The sequence below is a fragment of the Rhinoraja longicauda genome, chromosome 11 (assembly GCF_053455715.1).
Source record: "Rhinoraja longicauda isolate Sanriku21f chromosome 11, sRhiLon1.1, whole genome shotgun sequence".
Taxonomy (NCBI): Eukaryota; Metazoa; Chordata; class Chondrichthyes; order Rajiformes; family Arhynchobatidae; genus Rhinoraja; species Rhinoraja longicauda.
Window position 1 is genome coordinate 47,831,932 of NC_135963.1, and position 20,127 is coordinate 47,852,058.

The 20,127-nt window shown below is 39.4% G+C and overlaps 1 protein-coding gene across 4 annotated transcripts in view; it reads left to right on the forward strand.

Moving 5' to 3' along the window:
- The window catches only part of tprb (translocated promoter region b, nuclear basket protein), a 70,085-nt gene that overhangs the window by 42,951 nt on the left and 7,007 nt on the right, over positions 1–20,127 (forward strand). The window contains exons 30-46 of one of the 4 annotated variants that reach the window (XM_078407605.1): positions 1,095–1,225; positions 2,073–2,283; positions 3,413–3,559; positions 4,793–4,991; positions 6,057–6,280; positions 7,176–7,255; positions 7,603–7,811; positions 7,995–8,270; positions 9,506–9,645; positions 10,682–10,777; positions 12,449–12,640; positions 14,088–14,210; positions 16,067–16,139; positions 17,220–17,398; positions 18,221–18,292; positions 18,787–18,881; positions 19,291–19,397. In XM_078407605.1, the coding sequence (XP_078263731.1) occupies positions 1,095–1,225; positions 2,073–2,283; positions 3,413–3,559; positions 4,793–4,991; positions 6,057–6,280; positions 7,176–7,255; positions 7,603–7,811; positions 7,995–8,270; positions 9,506–9,645; positions 10,682–10,777; positions 12,449–12,640; positions 14,088–14,210; positions 16,067–16,139; positions 17,220–17,398; positions 18,221–18,292; positions 18,787–18,881; positions 19,291–19,397 (2,554 nt within the window). The remainder of the gene's footprint in view (positions 1–1,094; positions 1,226–2,072; positions 2,284–3,412; positions 3,560–4,792; positions 4,992–6,056; positions 6,281–7,175; positions 7,256–7,602; positions 7,812–7,994; positions 8,271–9,505; positions 9,646–10,681; positions 10,778–12,448; positions 12,641–14,087; positions 14,211–16,066; positions 16,140–17,219; positions 17,399–18,220; positions 18,293–18,786; positions 18,882–19,290; positions 19,398–20,127) is intronic. The other 3 variants (XM_078407606.1, XM_078407607.1, XM_078407608.1) reach the window with 3 other exon arrangements.

Here is a 20,127-nt window from a genome sequence, read left to right on the forward strand (position 1 = left end):
TTAACTTTGCGTGTGATCGATTGCCTCTCCAGTTTAGATTCATCGTGGTATACAATATTGAAATGGGCTCTTTGACCCAACTGATCAATAGACAATAGGTGCAGGAGGAGGCCATTCGGCCCTTCGAGCCAGCACCGTCATTCAATGTGATCATGGCTGATCATTCTCAATCAGTACCCCGTTCCTGCCTTCTCCCCATACCGCCTGACTCAGCTGTCCTTAAGAGCTCTATCTAGCTCTCTCTTGATCCATGCCTGCCAAGATGCCTTTCTTTGCAAATCCCATCTACCTGTGTTTGGCCCATATGCTTCTAATCCTTTCTCATTCATGTATTTATCCAAATATCTTTTAACCATTGTAGTAGTACCTGCCTCTGGCGCCAGCTCTGGCATCTTGTTATATACACCCACCGCACTCTGTGTGGAAAAACCCACCCCTCAGATAATTTATAAATTTTCCCTCTCTTAAGGCGATGGCCTCTAAAGTGAATGCTCAGGTTTTTTTCCCAGGGTAGAGGATTCAAAAACAAGAGGGCATAGCCTCATAGGCTTAAGGTGAGTGGAGTGATTTAACGGGACCTCTTGGACAACTTTATCATCCCATATCTCTGCCAGAGGAAGCTGGAAAAGTGGATACAATTGTTTAAAAGACATTTGGACAAATAAAAGGATAGGCAGAGTTCAGATGACTATGGGCCAAATGTAGGCGTATATGACTGGACCAGTAGGCCAATTTGGTTGGTATGGACAAGATGGGATGACAGGCCTGTGAATGTGATCTGTAGCTCTGACTGTATCTTGTAACCTTGGAAAAAAAATACAAATTCACTGTGTATTTCACTGTAAATACAAATTCACTGTGTATTTTTGCAAACTTACAAAATGTGCAACCTATATTTAATTGCCAAATCAATAATATATAACAGGATCCAGCAGTGAATGCCTGTAACACACCGCAGTTTGAATTATTTTATTGCGTATATATTATCTGATTCATAATTATTTAGTTGAAATTCTTATCAATTAATTGAATCTTGCTTTGATACATTTGAAACTTGAATGAATAACATTTATTAAAATACCTTTGTATTTAAGCAATTAATCAGCCAGCAGAAGGAGACGGACCCTGATGAGTATAAAAAGCTAATTTCAGAGAAAGATACAAATACCAAACGTATTCAACAACTAACTGAAGAAACCGGGAAATTGAAAACTGAAGTTGCCAGGTAAACAAGTGTGCCGTGTATGTGTTGTGTAGAAGCAAAACCAGTTACAATGCTTCGATCTTTGGGTGTGAGCGACTTTGATCATACAGGTGGTCCAGTTACTTTACAAGCACAATACATGAATAATGGCTACATATAAAGGTACTGCCAGGAAACAAAATGTAAATGCTGGAAATATGCATAGAGAGCAGAAAGTAGAAAATGCTGCAAACTGGAGGAACAGTACCTCGTATTCCACTTGGGTATTTTACAATCCAAAAATCTGAACATTGAATTCTCCAACTTCAGCAAATTCCACCCCCTCTCACTGTTCTCGGTACGCTCCCATTTCTCCCACTATCTCTCAGTCCACCCCTGCTCTTCTCCAATCCCTGATCGCCCATTCCTTTTCCCCTATTTCTTCCACCTGTCCAGCTTTACATTTCACTCCTTTCTCCTCATTTGACCTATTTTGTCTCCATTTCTCCTAGAACCTTTGTCACTTTATCTAGACATCTGCCAATCAACCCCCCCCCCCCACCACCACCTGTATACCACCTATCACTTGCCAGTTTTTGCCCCATTTCAACCCCTTGTACCTAACATTCTCTCCACTGTCCCCTGCTGAGGTTAATCTGAACAAAAATGGTCCCAACCTGAAACATCACCCCTCCATTCCTTCCCCAGATGTTGCCTTACCCACTGTGTTCCTCCAGCGCATAGTGTTTTCCTCAGGATTTCAGAATCTGCAGTTTCCTGTGTCTTAATTAAAATAAAAATTGTTTTATATTGCATTTACTCAACACCAATTTTGACGCATTTGTAATATTTTTAAATGTCTGACTATTGAAATCTGCTTTGTTTGCAGACTGAATGCTTCATCTTCTGTATCACAACGTGATGTACAGACATTGAAGACCGAACTTGGTAGAGTGTCTGTTGATCGGGATAAACTAAAACAAGAAATGATGGCAAGGGTGGCAGATATCCAGGAAAAGAACAAAACTATTACCCAGGTTAAAAAGATTGGTCGTAGATACAAGACCCAGTATGAGGAGCTGAAAGCGCAGTATGATAAGGTAAATTGTGACTATTTATTTAAATAAGTTTATCCAAGCTAAGATTTTTAAACTTTGTTTTGTTCCAAAGAGTGATGTATTTCCTGATCCATTAAGATGTTTAATTTCACTCTCTTTGACATTGTTATTTGTAAAAACGTACTATTAAGGTGAATTATAACTAATCTCACTATAATTCGTGTCCCTCCAAATCATTTCCAATAAAGTCTTACCACTGCTATAGAGCTCACTGAGTTGTAGTTTCTTGGCTTTTAACCCTGCTGTACTAAAATAAAGCAACAACATTAGCTCTCCTAGTCTTTCTGTACCTAGTAGCATTGTGATTAACTAAGTCAGAACAATCTTTGCAAGGGTCCCAACAATCTCCCATAACATCAAAGGATACTCCTGGCCTTGGAGATTTATCCACCTTTGTGTTTCTGGACCTCCAACACCACCTCCCTTGTAATATTAGAAGTATAAGAAAATAACTGCAGATGCTGGTACAAATCGAAGGTATTTATTCACAAAATGCTGGAGTAACTCAGCAGGTCAGGCAGCATCTCTGGAGAGAAGGAATGAGTGACGTTTCGGGTCGAGACCCTTCTTCAGACTTCAGAGATGCTGCCTGACCTGAGTTACTCCAGCATTTTGTGAATAAATTCCCTCGTAATATTGATAAATTTCAGGATATGACTGTTCCTTCCCCTGAACTCGATAGCTTCATGGTAAATACAGACGTATTCATTTAAGACTGCTAATTTCCATACATTGATTGCCACATTGATCCTCAAGGTGAGCTACTCTCTCCCATGCTACCTTTTCACTATTCAAGGATCTCTTTTGATCTGCCTATATCTGACATATATTTTCTCTTTTTTCCTGACCAGTTCCTCAATATCCCTCACCAACCAAGGTGTCTTAATCTTAACAGCCTTGCCCATCACCGTAACAGGAACTTGATTTAAAAAATATTGGCCTTCTGTGCATTATGCCCCATATTCCAATTTGATCACCCTTCCATGGCATTAGGTTTCATCATTGAATTTGTTCAGTGAATGTTATGTTAAAAGAATGCATGAAAGTTTTTCTCAGGAGATCATATCCATCCTTTTAATCAGTTTTGTCCAACTTTTGTTCTGTCTTCCAGATGGTTGCTGAAACTTCTTCCCAACGTTCAGCCGAGCAGCAGGCAGAACAATCCTCTGCTCAAGCCACTCATGATTTGCAAGATGCTTTGGCTCAGTCTGAATCCCGAGCTAAAGCATTGGAGTCCCAGGCTGAAGCCCTGCAGAAGGTAAGTCACAAAGTGGTTGTGCCCGCATCCTGTTCAGATTGTCTTGATATTTGGGGCTTTATTTGTACGCAAGTGTAAAGTATTGTCAGGCTGTGATGTACCTCACTTTTTCCTGCTTTTAATGTGATCACTTTGGATGACTGAAGTATTTGTAGTTTAGTTGAGTTTATTGTCACATGTGCCAAGGTACAGGGAAAAGCTTTTTTTGTTACGTGTTATCCAGTCAGTGGTCAGGACCGCTCTCTAGTTGGTGATAGGATGATAACAGCTGGAAGAAACTGTCCCTGAATCTGGGGTATGTGTTTTCACACATTTGTACCTCTTACCTGATGGGAGATAGAAGAAGAGGGAGTGTGTATAGGTTTGTCCTTGATTATGCCGGTGGCTTTAACGAGGCAGCGTGAACTGTAGATGGAGTCAATGGAATGGAGGTCGGTTTCGTGACAGTCTGGACTGTTACTTAAATGGAGATTGTGCACGGGATGAAAGAGATTTAGGAATGACACCCTTATGCTACATTCATTGGAAATTTAAATAAAACACTTCAGAATCTGGGAGAAAGAAAATTAATGTTTGAGGAAAGTGGTCTCGAAGAAATATCTGCGACAATAGACAATAGGTGCAGGAGTAGGCCATTCGGCCCTTCGAGCAAGCACCACCATTCAATGTGATCGTGGCTGATCATTCTCAATCAGTACCCCATTCCTGCTTTCTCCCCATACCCCCTGACTCCGCTATCTTTAAGTGCTCTATCTAGTTCTCTCTTGAATGCATTCAGAGACTTGGCCTCCACTGCCCTCTGAGGCAGTGAATTCCACAGATTTACAACTCTCTGACTGAAAAAGTTTTTCCTCATCTCCGTTCTAAATGGCCTACCCCTTATTCTTAAACTGTGGCCCCTGGTTCTGGACTCCCCCAACATTGGGAACATGTTTCCTGCCTCTAACGTGTCCAACCCCTTAATAATCTTATATGCTTCGATAAGATCCCCTTTCATCCTTCTAAATTCCAGTTTTTACAAGCCTAGCCGCTCCAGTCTTTCAACATGAGCTACTGTGCTCATCCGCTTTTTTAATATGGATTGACCGATGAAGATAGTTTGCTATGTTAGGTACACAGCTTCATTGATCAAATGGTTCATACGTTTCTATTCTTAACCAATATAGTCTAACATGAGTGTAATCTTATACATGTAGCCTGTTGAATAACCATAACTTTCTGTATTTTTTTCAGTCTGTAAGTGAGAAGGAATCTGAAGTGAAAAAGTTACAGGATGAAGTAACCCAGTTGCAAGGAGAGCTTTCACGCTTGCGCCAGGAACTGCAGGAGAAAGCAAACCTTGAAGAACAGCTTCGACAACAGATACTGGAGAAAGAAGAGAAGACCAAGAAAGCAATATTGATAGCTAAACAGAAGATAACACAGCTAGCTGGTCAGCCATTTGTATTTTTGCAAATTCATTACATAGTGAATAGAACAATGATTGCAGTAAAGAACAGATAATTAGAGGTCATGCTTGTACCGTCACACTTCAGAGATACAGCGCAGAAATAAGCTATTCAGCCCACCTACTTGCACCAAACAGTGATCACCCCAGTACATTACACTATCCAACACACTAGGGACAGACACTACGATTTCTACCAAAGCCAATTAACCTACAAACCTATACGTCTTTGGATTGTGGGAAGAAACCGAAACCCCCGGAGGAAACCCACGTGGTTACAGAGAGAACGTACAAATTTTGTATAGACTACACCCTTATTCAGGATCCAACCTAGGAAGGGGAGTGCCTAAATCCTAAACTGGATCAAATTGCAATAAGCTTTAATCTCCTTGATTAAGTACAAAGGAATGTAATGCTAAAGTATTGTAGTAGTGCCGCAGGTGGTTCAGCTGTTCCACAGTCCCAGCGATCCAAGTTTATCTTGAGTTTACACATTCTCCTTGTAGCTGCAAGGGCTTCCTCTGGTTCTCCATTTTGCTCTTACATCCCAAATGCAAGTTGATTGTTGGGTAATTACTTAAACTGCCCCTTGTATAGTTTGCTGGTGTGAGAATTGGAGAGGTGTTAATGGACGTGTAAGAAAATAAGATATGGACAAATAAGAGGTGAAGGGAGAATCAGGTTAATGGGAGAGAATTGTATTAATATATAGAGATGCCAGAGGCAAATGGGCAAATGTTTCCAATGTTGTTACTATACATTTGCATATGACAATGCACTCTTCTTGACTTTCCAGAAATATAGGAAAATAAAATTGTGATGTTTTTATTTGGGGGTTATAAAGAGAATATTGAAGAAAATTCGCTTTGCATCAGTTAAATAAACTGCTCCAACCAAGAACAGAGATAAAACTTGCTCTAATGTTATGAATTTGTCTTTGAAGCTTTCTTGTTACTAATCCTAATAACCTTTTATCTTCCAACATGAGAATAAATGTGTAGAGCAATGATATTTTGCTGATTTGGAATTAAGCCAGTTGGTTTGTTTTAGGTTTGAAGGAACAATTGGCAAAGGAGAATGAAGAGCTGAAGCAGCACAACGAGGAGTTTAAGCAGCGTGTCAGTAGTTTGGATCAGCAACGAGAGGAGCTGGAGGTGCGCATGAGTGCACTGAAATCACAGTATGACGGTCACATCACTCGACTCAAACGAGAGCTGAAAGAACACCAGGAACGACATGAACAACGCGAGGAACCACAAGAACTAACCATCAAGGTATGTGCAGAAAGGTCCTGCTGTGCAAATGTTGAATTATCAAGATGAAAGATCTATATATATAATTTTAATTGACAACATTGGAAAGGGAATTTGATACTTGATTCATTTATATGGTATAATATGATCTGTATGCTTTTTGGTGGTAATTGCCGTATGACTAAATACTTGGAGAATAAAAATGTTAATTCATTGAGCCACATTAAACGGTGCAGAGATATCCACAAAAATACAGTATCATATCATATCATATATATACAGCCGGAAACAGGCCTTTTCGGCCCACCAAGTCCGTGCCGCCCAGCGATCCCCGTACATTAACACTATCCTACACCCACTAGGGACAATTTTTACATTTACCCAGCCAATTAACCTACATACCTGTACGTCTTTGGAGTGTGGGAGGAAACCGAAGATCTCGGAGAAAACCCACGCAGGTCACGGGGAGAACGTACAAACTCCTTACAGTGCAGCACCCGTAGTCAGGATCGAACCTGAGTCTCCGGCGCTGCATTCGCTGTAAAGCAGCAACTCTACCTATTCTCTGTTTGTCTCTGCATCTGCATCAGGTTATTCAGAACGTCCTTTGGTTATATAAAAACATTGAGTTTCCTGAAAATTCAAGTAATTTTGTATTGTAAATTATTTTCATCTGCATTGCGCATATAAATAGTTGTGACTGCCTCAGCAAAGTTTTTTAAGAACTGTTGCTCCATCTTTTAATTATGGTATGAAAATCTAGCGGTTTAAATCAAAAAGGTATATGAGAAATTATTTTTAATGCATTGGAATGGCCTATGTGACTTCCTAAATACAGAATATAATCATTTGTTACATTTTTAATGCATAACATAATGTGACACCAATGATAAGATTTATTTCTGTTTTACATTAGACTTCTGAACCACAGAGACAGTTGGATCCACAGAGGCAGATCACTTTGAAACAAACTACCGTGTCTACAGACAGGGGGAGGTAAGAATAAGCATTATCTGTAGCCATGTCATTTATTTTGTTTACAACTAGCCCCAAATATCAATATAAAGCAGTACTTTGCATATCCCTATCCTAAATTCTCATTTAACTAAATGAAGAACGCTGTCTTTTTTAACACAAGATTTGGCAACGGAATTTAACTCTGCTGTTCAATCTTGTTTTACTTTTAAAAAGAAGCATAATCTTGCAGCTTTTAAGTTACAGCAAATTCCAGTAGGGTTGTATGCTTACAGTCAGAGTTGATTATTTTCTGTTCATTTTTTATTATACTTTCATTATGAAAGGCCATCTTTATATGATAAAACTTTCTTTAAAATGTTATACAGTTCATGTTCATCTGATCCACCAACGGCCAATATCAAGCCAACCCCTCTCGTGGCAACACCTAGTAAGGTAGCTGCTGGTCCAGCACCTGGCAGTAAGTCCACACCAAGAGCCAGTATTCGTCCAATGGTCACTCCAGCGACTGTCACAGGATCAGCCACAACACCGACTGCAACGGTGATGCCAACAACACAAGTTGAAACTCAAGAAGGTATCTAGTTTAAACATTGAACTGTGTAGCATTCACAGCTATCTAATAACCTTAAGCTATCAACTGTCTCATAATCACATTGGCTTGCCACTGTGGAAGACAATTTCATTTTTGAAACCAATTATATTTTGTTTAATGGAAAACTATGTTCTAATAGTCAGTTTTGCCCGTGCCTTTATTCAGCAGCCATACAGTCAGAAGGGCCAGTGGAACATGTAACCGTTTTCGGTAGCACAAGTGGAACAGTGCGTTCAACGAGTCCAAATATCCCGAACTTGTCACAGCCAATTTTAACAGTCCAACAGCAGCAGACACAGGCAACAGCCTTTGTACAGCCCACCCAACAATCTCTTCAGCAGATAGAGCCAGCAAATCAGGAACTTTCAACAAACCACGGAGATGTGGTGCAGAACCCCCAATTAGAACGACCATCCACTTCGACAGCTGTATTTGGAACAGGTTAGTTTATGTTGTGATCTGAAAATGATTTCTTCAAAATATAACTTAATCCCAAAAATCAAAAAGAACTACCAGATGCTGGAAATCTGTAACAGTTTAATTTAATTTAACGATACAGTGCAGAAATAGGCCCTTCGGCCCACTGAATCTGTGCCGCCCAGTGATCCCAGCACACCAACAATATTCTTACACTCATTAGGGTGTACAATTTTACCAAGCCAATTAACCTACAAACCTGTACGTCTTTGGAGTGTGGGAGGAAAACCCACACAGGTCAAAGGGAGAACATGCAAACTCCAGACAGACAGCACCTATGGTCAGCATTGAACCCGAGTCTCTGGCGCTGTAAAGCAGCAATTCTACTGCTGCACCCCATTGTGGCCCATGAGAAAAATTCCAACTCTTAAGATTAAGATTTAAGTTGTCGAGAACGAACCATGATGGAAATACTCAGCAGGACAGTCCATCCCTTTGGGAAGAGAAAGGGGCAAATGTTTTAAGATTGGAGTTTCCACCTTTTGTCTCTGACAGGGAAACATTGACTATGTTTATCTTCTTGCATTTTATTTTTCTGTTCTCGACAACTTAATCATCTTAACCTTGAGTTGTAATTTTTCTCTTCAGGCTTAAGTAATTTTGTCATTTAGAAATGAGAGCGAGTCATTCAACTCATGTCTGTTCTGACAATTCTGTCGACCGCGGCTGATCTGCATTAACTCCACTCTTTTACTACACATCCCGTGACATCCTTGAATAACAAACATCTTATTGGCCTCAGTCTTGGAAGTGTCAACAGTCTTAGCATTAAAAATGCAGTGGGGATGGGTGGTTGGGGAAGAATTCCATACTAGGCTCTTGTTTTATCTTTGAAGGTTTGCCTTGGAATAGTCATGACTTTATGCAGCACAAAAGCAATTAGTTGATGCCGACCACGATGTCTCCCTGTACTTCTCTGATTTGCCTGTGCTTGGCCCATTATTCCTTTTTTAGATTTAAGATAGTGCACCATGGTCCATATGGCATAGTCGTCATATCCTTAATTCACCATTGTTTGGCGAATTAATAATTATGAACACCATTATTTGGTGAATTAATAACTAATGTATTGGACAACTTCTTTTGTCTAGTTCTTTTAATGAGCCATTCTCGCGCAAGTGAATAAATTTGTGGAATTTTAGAATCTTTTTGGGCATTTTGAGTTTGAAATGATGGTTTCATAAGGTGTCACCTTTCAGTTTCAGGTTCCACTACTATATCCAAGCGTCAGCGTGAAGATGATGACGAGATCAATGCAGACAACACCGTTCACGTCCAGGATGAGTCTTTGGAACATCAATCAAAGAAGTTGAAACTTACCCAACGAGCAGTACGTGAGGTGGTTGATGTATTCCTGGTGTAATTGGAAAATAGACATGAAGTAGGGCTATGGAAGCATCTCTTGATTCAATCACATAAACAGGAAAATCAATTGTATGTTTTTGGAAATCCAGAACAAATGAGCAAAATAAAATTGGAGACAAACCATAAAGGAATGCAGTTCGAGAGTGTTTCCACAAAAGGGTGTTGTAATCTAGAACCATCCCCCTCAAGTGCACGTGAATGGTCAAACATGTGCCATTTTCTAAATCCATCAGATGGATGATTAGAGAGAAGGGCATCATGATAAATGAGGGTACACTATTGAATAGCAGTAATCTAATTAATGGCTGAATATATACAGTTTGCCTTCATAGAAGACAGTGGAGGCAAATTCACTGGATTAATTTAAAAGAGAGTTAGATAGAGGTCTAGGAGCTAGTGGAATCAAGGGATATGGGGAGAAGGCAGGCACATGTTACGAATTGTAGATGATCAGCCATGATCACAAAGAATGGTGGTGCTGGCGCGACGGGCCAAATGGCCTCCTCCAGCACCTATTTTCTATGTTTCTATGAACTGGCCTGTTAACATTCAGTATGTTTGTGAATGGAAAATAGCTTGGAAATATTTATGAAATCTATTCAATATGCAGTAAAACTCTGATAATCTGTCACTATCGGGACTTTCGTGGTACTAGGGTGGCAGATTTTCCAGACTATAGGGTATTGCACGCATTGAATTCACTTTTTTATCTGTTAAACAGCATTACAATGAATTTTCCAGTGAACCAGAGAAATATGATGGTAGCACATTAACCGGAACTTCAGTGAATAGGAAGGAAACCCAATGAGCCTTGTGCTGAACCATCGAGATTTGCCAATAGTTCGATGGTGGATTTTCAGAGTTTCTGTAGTCAGAAGAGGAGTGTTAGGGAAAAAATATATCTACACTGAAATTCTTGCTCCACAGCTAGTTTTTGAAATGTTTTTGTAGAATTAATGTTAAAGGCTGACATCATTGAAAACTATACTACTAAATTGTTTCAACCTCAGGAAGAGCACATGCAAGAGGTGGATGAAAGCACAGAAGCAGATACTGAAATGCAGATGCAGTCAGAGAACTTGGATTCACAGGACTCTCTCACCCAAGTGAGTTAATTGCCACCAATCAATTTTAGACTGGATTGAAATGGGTGTAATATTACATCCTGACTAGGTATCTCAGCTCCTGAAGTCCAAAACATCTTTTGTTCATTGACATTTATTCTCCTTTGCATGAAATTCTTTTTGTCATTTTGCACAACTGGTGCAATTTGCCCATATTGGTAATATTTAATCCAGTTAATGTGTAAGTTTAAGGACCTATCTCCTTGACATCATGCACTGTTGACAGCATGGATGCCATGGGGCCCAACGGCCTGTTATTATGGTGCATGATTCTTTCCAAAAAGCATTGTTGAATTCTCCTCCATCTGTAACCAGGGAATCGGCATTGATCAGAAATGGAATGGGTCACCACACATCTTCTGTGATAATAACAACATATCAGAACTTTGTATTCTGTAGAGTATAGCCTATTTCTTATCCACAAAATATTATGTAAATAATTTATTAATAGCTAGACCAATATTTGATGCCCTCAAAAAACAACAAAATAACCAGACTATTCTCTACCAGCCTGGAAGAGTGTGGAACCTTCAAGAATAACCATGCAAGAAGCGCAGTAACATTCAGGACAAAACAAAGTTTGTTAATCAACACCCCAACCATCATCTTGAATATCTGGTTCCCTGCACAACAACAACCCAATGCCTGCTCTCTGCATATTATTTGGACTATTTTGCAACTCCCTGCCGTAGGCCTCTCCCACAAATTTATGACCTTTGTCACAAGTTGAAGTTGAGAGGTCATGGGTGCCTCTTTGACTTAGAACTACATCATCCTTCCTTCCTTTAACCTTAAACCTAGAGCTCCTGATCAAAAAGCACATTGAGAGTATATTCATTACACAACCTGCAGTGCTTCAAGAAGACTGTTAGCCATCAATACTCATCGTCCAATTACGAGACATACTGTACTTTTAATGAAGTACAGTTGTCTCAGGAAAATTCACTTCTAGAAGTGAAAACTGGAGCGCCAGTGTGTATTCACAGCTCTCTGCTGAAAAATAGGAATCAAGTGTGAAGATCTAAAAGGTGTTTCCGAGACAGTCAGACAAGAAGAGTAATCTCATTGTGCAATGTTTGCTCGGTTCTATTTCAACAATGAAATGCAGCAAACTACAAGGATTTTTTTCCATGACTAATCTGAGGAAGGGCCTCGACCCGAAACGTCACCCATTCCTTCTCTCCAGAGATGCTGCCTGTTTTACTGATTTACTCCAGCTTTTTGTGTCTATATACAAGGATTGCTTTGCCTGCACTTACAAACCTGTAATCTCTGCACCATTACCCTTAAAAAAAAAAAAAGATTGGCAGTCAGGATACCTCTATGATGGTATATATTACTGAACAAAATGAGCCATATAATTGCACTTAAGTGAAACTGTTATTAAAATTGATTGCAAAGAAGTCAAGGTAGGATCTGAGCAAAATATTTCAAAAACTTCTGCATTGATGAATTTCCACAATGTAAAGAACTTGGCAATATGAATTTACAACAGCTTAAGCAGATAACACATGGAACCCAACAACAAATCTAAGGCAACAAGATTTTGTATATTGTTTGTACTTGCATGTAATATTTGTAATTATGGAGTAATTTGTTCTTATTAATGCAGTAATTTGCCCAATGAAAAATAATTCCTATTCTTGTTTGTAGGTGGTTATTGAAGAATATCCACCTTCTCAACTGATGGAAGATAATGAAGAGATTTCACATCCTTTGAACTTGATCCCCCAACCACCAGAACATCAACAAAATACTCAGTCATCACAAAATTCTCAGACACAAACTGAATACATTATTATTGAGAGTGATGAAGATCCAGACAACGAAGAGGACCAAGAGCAGGTAAAAATTCTGAAGCTGAATGAGATTTAATTCATATAGTGTTTGGCAGATATCTCGGCCCAATCCACATTTTGAGCAGAGTTTTATTACCAATAGTAGACATTTTGAAGTAAGAAAACATCCACTGTTCATAAGTAACTTCCTGGCACAAGTCGATCTACCTTTTGCCGTAAACATATAGGGACTTTGCTTCCATTGAGGCAGAGGGCTCCAAAGACAGTAGAGTTGCTGCCTTGCAGTGCTAGAGACCCGAGTTCGATCCTGACTATGGGTGCTGTATGTACAGAGTTTGTACGTACTCCCCGTGACTGCCTGGGTTTTTTCTGGGTGCTCCGGCTTTCTCTCACATTCAAAAGGCATGCACGTTTGTAGGTTAATTGGCTGCTGTAAATTGTTCCTCGGAGAGAGCTAGTGGACGGGTGATGGTGGTCAGCATGGCCTCTGTTGGGCCTTGGGGCCTTGTCTCCATGCTGTATCCCTAAACATCAAAGTAAACAGTCCTCCAGTCTGAGGTAGGGTCTCGACCCGAAACCTCACTCATTCCTTCTCTCCAGAGATGTTGCCTGACCCACTGAGTTACTCCAGCATTTTGTCCCCCAGATGTGGTCAGCCACCTCGCAATACTCCAGGCATCATGTCACGGTTGAATGAGTGGCTTACAATAACAATCAATTATTGTATTTGCACTCTAGCCTTTTGTTAATTATTAGTAACTCTGGAAAATGATTCTGCATCTCATTATTTAGCCAATATGCTTTATTTTATAAATGAGCAATTTGCATTTCTCCACATTATGATGCATTTGTCAAACCTTTGCTGCCTCGCCGTATTTCCCTTTGTATCCTCCTTGTGTTGTCTTTGTAACTTAATTTCCTTCCTATCTTTGAGTCGTAAGCAAATTTTCTTTGATCCTTTTCAACTCTTAACAGTAAGCCCAAGCACTGGTCCTTGTTACAACCACTCATTATAGTAAAACCATTACTCTGCCATCCTCAGAACATTGCTGTCACATGGGATGATTTTCTAGACTATTGGATTCCACTCAATACCACAACACATTTTTGTTTTGCATGATTCAAAACAGTATAATTTTCTAATGAATCCTGTGAGTTAAAAGGGAGCACAGAAAAAGAATGAGGTCAAATGAGCTGAAGCATGCAGGAATAGAGGACACCAACTCTGGCTGTAAAATTTCTACAGTCTGGACCCCAGCTTCGGCTGCATGTGTCCTTTCCACAATGGCAGAGTTAGAAACCTAGCCAGCATCCTATCGTCCAACTAGTTCTTGTGGAGAAAATTAGCATGATTCTCTTGCAAAATAGCTGCCTCAAGTTCAATATATCGGTAGACAACTAATTATTGAAAGACATTTGCCTGGAAATTTTCCATTTATCTTTCAATTGCATGAGCTGAAGAATCTGACTTCAAATGTTTTCCACCATTTTAGGAGGAATATGAAGAAGAGGAGGAAGAGGAAGAAGATGACGATACTGGCATTGAGGATGGTGATGGTGAAGATAGTAATGAGGGTAGTGCTGAAGGAGAAAATAATTATGATGGCAATGTTGAGGTATGCAGGTTTTTTGAGATCATTCCAGTGAAGCTGACAAATGTCATGATGAGAATTTCTAAAGAATGATTCAGTTATAGATACTTAATTTCTCCTCTCTTTGCCCCGTCTTTGTGGATACTAATTATTGTAAACATTCATTTGGGGTTACCCGTCGAGGGGAGACTCGGCAAGTTTTGCAACTTGCTGCTGTTAAAACCTCGCTTGAAACTGGGCTGCTTTCTTCACCAAATACATTTTTTGCTGTAGTTTGGTGAGTACAACAGAGTGCTGCACTCTATGCGCTGATCAGCCAAAACATTATGACCACTGACAGATGAAGTGAATAACATTGAATATCTTGTTACAATGGCACCTGTCAAGGGGTGGGATATATTAGGCAGCAAGTGAACAGTCAGTTCTTGATGTTGATGTGTTGGATGCAGGGGAAATGGGCAGGAGTAAAGACCTGAGAGACTTTGACAAGGGCCAAATTGTTATGGCCAGACGACTGGGTCAGAGCATCTCTGAAACAGCAAGGCTTGTGGGGTGCTCCTGTCAGCAGTGGTGAGTACCTACTGACAGTGGTCCAAGGAGGGACAAACCACAAACCGGCGACAGGGTGTTGGGCACCCAAGGCTCATCGGTGCGCGAGGGCCACAAAGGCTATCCCGTCTGGTCCGAACCGACAGAAGGTCTACTGTGGCACAAGTCAAATTTTAATGGTGCTCACGGGAGGAATATGTCACAATACACAGTGCATCGCACCCTGCTGCATATGGGGCTGCACACGGAGGACCAACAGCATATTCGGCAGGTGGTCATAATGTTTTGGCTCATCAGGTCATAATGTTTTGGCTGATCGGTGTATGTGATGTGCACAAGGCTCCATGCAATTGAAATGTCACTTCTGAATTACAACTTCTATGAAAGTACATCAACGTTCCATTAGCCTTTTTTTTAATCCAGTTTATCTTTGCATTAATCTGTGACGGACATTTTATTGGAAATTCTACACTTTTCTCAATCTGAGCATGGAAGTACAAATTGTCTAAGACCTGTGCTGAATGACCTCCACAAATTTTAAAGTTGAATTCTTATGTGCCAAACATTTGCACACTGTCTTTGATCTTTAACCGCTTTACCCGATGCCATGTAAACATGTACTGCACCTCCAAGTAATCTTTAACAGAGGCCATGGCGCTGCTGCTTCATAAGGAGCTTAAACCTGTCATTGATCAAGTTCTAACTATTATGCTTGTGAGGTCGACACAGAACTGTTTGGAATTGGGGTGAAATTGAAATGTATTTGCCCCTCAGTCTGAGGGGTTTGATGTGGGAGTCATTAATTCAGAGCTATTCAATGATGGCCTGTTCATAACATCTTTTTTATTAAGGCCTGGGCTTGCAAGATTTTTTAATTAAAAAAAATGTGTCTGCATGGCACAGTCACAGTAGTTATACTGGTGGTAGGATTATACTGGTAGCAGGAGTGAGGTGATGATAGTTAGCAACTTGTGTTTAGGATCTTGACGTTAAATAACCTTTGGGAGGGGCCACGAAAGGTGTTCTTATAAAATGATCAAGACTTAAAAAAAAAAAGTCATGCAATATTAGAAATATGAGATTTCCTCGAGTGCAATTGACAGTACAATTTGCTGCTGGAAGTGTTCACTTTCAGCTAGTTGTCTCATGTTTTTGGTGCACTTTCCAATTTGGTGTGATCTGGGAATATACCTTTGTTACTTTTGATTTTTTTTTGTTTGTCCTTTTTTGGTAACTAATGTTTGATATTCGGATGCTGCTGGATTAATTTTCACAGCCTGCTTGTCGGGATATTTACTGAAAGCTCTTCATCGACTGTTTTTTCTACACAGGTTGCGGATGGGACAGATCCCAGTGCAGATGAGCAAACTACAAGAGAAAGTACTCACATTTCAGAGGATAATTGTAAGTCAGGAAATTCTTTGATTTAAAAGGAAACTTGATTGTTAAAATTAAAGCACTCATAAAATTTATTGGATTTTAAACATTTTGCTGAGCAATTTTAGTGAAATAACACTAACACTAAATCTCTTGCCTATTTTACATTAAATGTTATCAGTCTTGGTTTTCTTAAAATATCCAACAGTAGAGGTTCATAGGTAGCTTTAAGTTTAGCTACTAAAGGCCACAGTTTCATGGTGATGATGAGATGTGCATTGCTCTTTACCTACAAAGCCCACACAGAAAATTGTTAGTTCACCCTCGTTATAGATGATGTCCAGGTCCTTGTGGACAAATGTGAAATTGTGTGGGTAAGGCATTGGAGTCCTGTCGATAGAAATGCTGAAAAAATTATTTGACAATTGACTTGCTCCAGCTTTAACTACTGTTAATTAATTAGTTACAATGTTCAAAAGGCTCATTCAGAAATGTTCAATATTTTTAAACCATTAATCAAACAAATCAGAAAAATAAAAATGCTTAAATCAGTACAATACAAGTTCATTTGATTCCTTAAAAAACGAATTGTTCAAATTGCAAATGAACTTCCTCATTTGCAATTCCTCATTGCATTGAAATGACTGGAGTCGTTGAACCTGCACCAAGTTTAACCTTTAGTGCAGGTTCAGCCGATAGATTCCAAGTGAAAACAAATAGTCAGCTAAACTCCAGCAATCGCCTTGAGAAATTTCTTGTTCTTTACGTCAGGAAATATCAAATCTTCAAGGGGAAACAAGGGCCTTTTTATAGGACAGCATTTTAGTCCTTTGTCATTGTATAGAGTAGAACTGTGACCTTCACAACCTTTAAAGCCGAGCACAACAATGATGACCAATTCAGATGACAATACAGATTTAGCATGTTGTGCATTGTAATGTCGTTGTTTATATTATAAATAAACTTTTAGAGAATAATGAATATGGTCACTTTGTGTAACTTCTGATCTCGTGTCAAGTGGGAATTATTTTATTTAACTTGTGCAATTTATTTTGTGCTAATGGGCTAAGGCTTCTTGGTAACAAGCATTTTCTATTTTGTCAACAGCTGGAGGTGAAGGTAGTGTCACCACAACAGAGTCCTACACTCCAGAAGCTCCAAGAGAGCAGCAGGCAACTGAAAGACAAGCTCCCCGGCTTTTGAGATCACCAAGAAGACCACCGCATCCTCTTCCTCCAAGACTAACAATTCAGCCTCCCGCCCAAGAACTGGGACCACCTGCCCAGGTGCTTAAAACTAAGTTGGCACAAGTTTATTTCTCTTATACATTTTGATGTTCACCCCAAAATCTGTAGCTAATTGTTTTGGGTATTTTCTTTCAATTGTTCATTAACAAATCAATTGTAGCCTCTTTTTTTAAAGTTGGGTTGGCTTTATTGAATGTTGTTTAACTGATAAAATCTCAAATGGTTTTGTATCAGAGATTAGCAATACAGGTATGAACAGCAATTTGTTTAAGTTTCTGTGGTGTCGTATACTCGCATGTGCAGGTAGTTCTGCTATAACAAGTGCTTCCATAACACTAATTGGATATAACACAAGATATAGGGAGATTAGAGAACGCAGTTTGCAGTACGCCAGTCAAATTGGCTATAAAGCAATTGTGATCAGGAGCTTGAGAACAACTTAAAAGTTACTTTGCAAATTGACATTACCGAAAAAAACTCTTGAGGGTAAAAAAAGTATAGGGCCTCCTCAGTAGTCGGACTCCAGTTGCTACTGAAACTGCAGTTGGCCATTGAGATGGGACAAGCACTTGCTTCTTCTGATACATGGGGAATCTTGGTCGTCATGGGTAGATTGGGCTGAAACGCCTGTTTTCATGTTATCTGATTCTATGTACCTGAGTATTAAAAAGCACAAAATATATTTTGCAAGACCCTAAGCACAAGAATTGTCAGAGAAATGTCCTAAATTCAAATTTAAAATATGCCCTGTTTCATAAATTTTGAATGATGTCCAAGTTTCTGTTTTACTAATTGAACATCATATGAGGAACACAATTTTCCATAATATTTGTTGTAATCATTTTTCTTCCTATTACACAGAGATTCCCCCCAGCTCGACGGCCATCATCAAGTCGAGGAGGTATCCAGCTTACTCCAGGCATTGGAGGCGTGGTAAGTAACCAAATTCTTAGTGCATCACTTAGGAATAATGTATGCCATGTTTCAATTGTTTCCTCCAAACTGGTTATGATTTTCTTTTATAGCTACCAGCTGACCATTTTGAGAATTACCAATCAACCAGTTTGTGGATTTGCAAGCCCATGAATTGATTGAATTAATTAATTCATTTATTTCTGTTTTTTTTCTTCATATAACTGTGATTTGTGGCAGTATACCTTCTGTCTGCATAAATCCGATTAACAATTGGTGGCTCTTCCATTGGTGACTCGTCCACAGCATTTCTGTTGCCACATGTCTTAAATCTTGTATTAAAATATGCCAATGCATGTGCGAACTATTAATTTTGAGTTTTGAAATGCACTGGTCTTGCTAAAAATACTTTTCCTGCTCAGATGATGCAATCAAATGATATTATTTGCCTTCTCTTAAGTACACTGTTTTCTTAAATGCACATTTCCTTTGACTGGTATTATCACTTTTATCAGCATCAACATTTCTTTGATGAAGATGACAGAATGGTACCCAGTACACCAACACTCGTTGTGCCCCACCGATCAGATGGGTTTGCAGAAGCCATTCAGTAAGTGGATTTCTCTGTTATTGTCCTCGAAGTTCAGAATAAGGCATCTTCAAAATACTTTGGGGAGCCAAGAGGCATGTTTCTATACAATAATATAACAAGATGGGTTTTTTCAGCACTGGTTAATTGAGATTGGCTTTTTATTCTGACTGGCTATCATCAATTTAATGTATTCTGAAGTTGGGAGTGTCAAAAACAATAAGTTTGAGCTATTTTGAATATTTGTGAACTTCAAATAAATATAAGAAAAACTGACTTTTTCCATGACAGTCATATGTTTATTTGAAGGTATGACGGTTGTCTATTTAAAATTAGCTTTAAACACACCTTGCTGCGTGCTTTGAACTTGGATAATATGTATACTTTGTGCACCTTTGAATTTAAAGCTGATGTTAAAAACTTTGCTTAGTTCTCCCCAGGTTACAGGAGTCCCTCGCTTTAGGTTTGGACCACCGGAAGACATGAATCAAACTAGTTCAAGTCAGTCTGATCTTGGACAATTGGCATCACAAGGAGGTAACATTTATACCAAAAAAATCTATATCTCTTCAACATACACAGCATATTCTAAACACAGGACCGTGAAACGATTGTGGCACTGGTCAGAGTGAAGTAGTTCCTGGGCCTACCGCAAGCGCACGGTGAAAGTGGACGTCCAAGACCTACAGGCAGATGTAGAAGGGGGAAGAGGGTGGAAGGGGAGTGGGGGCAGCAGTGCAAAGCCCCGTCTTGCTAGGATTCCCCAGCACTACTTGGGAGAATCGCCACTCTGAACCAGCACAGCAAATTGTTTTTTATGAATTTTGCTGTACTGTAATATTTTTATTATTATTGATTTTTATTAACTTGGATTCAGCTTTAATGATTTTAAGTATCTCTGCATGTCAGTTGAACAATGTCTTGTGTTTTGACTGAAGATAAAGCTGTACTCCCAGCTTTTCTTTCTGTCAGGGGCATTGGAAAATATCATGATTGGGGTACCCATACCATACCATTATGGCCCAATTTCCAACGAAAACACATGGCTGGAACCGGGTGTGGAAGGCTAGCTAAAGCAATGTAAATGAGAGTGATTGTACCACAAGTGGCAATTCAGAGTGGGTTCGACAGGTCAATGTTATTCAGAACCTCAGTAACAATGCTCCAGATGCTTTTTGCAGATTAATACTTCGAGCACAAATTTCTTTGTGTAATATTTGTAGTACCTAATTTTTTTCCATAAAGGTAGGGAAGTACTCTGAAGATT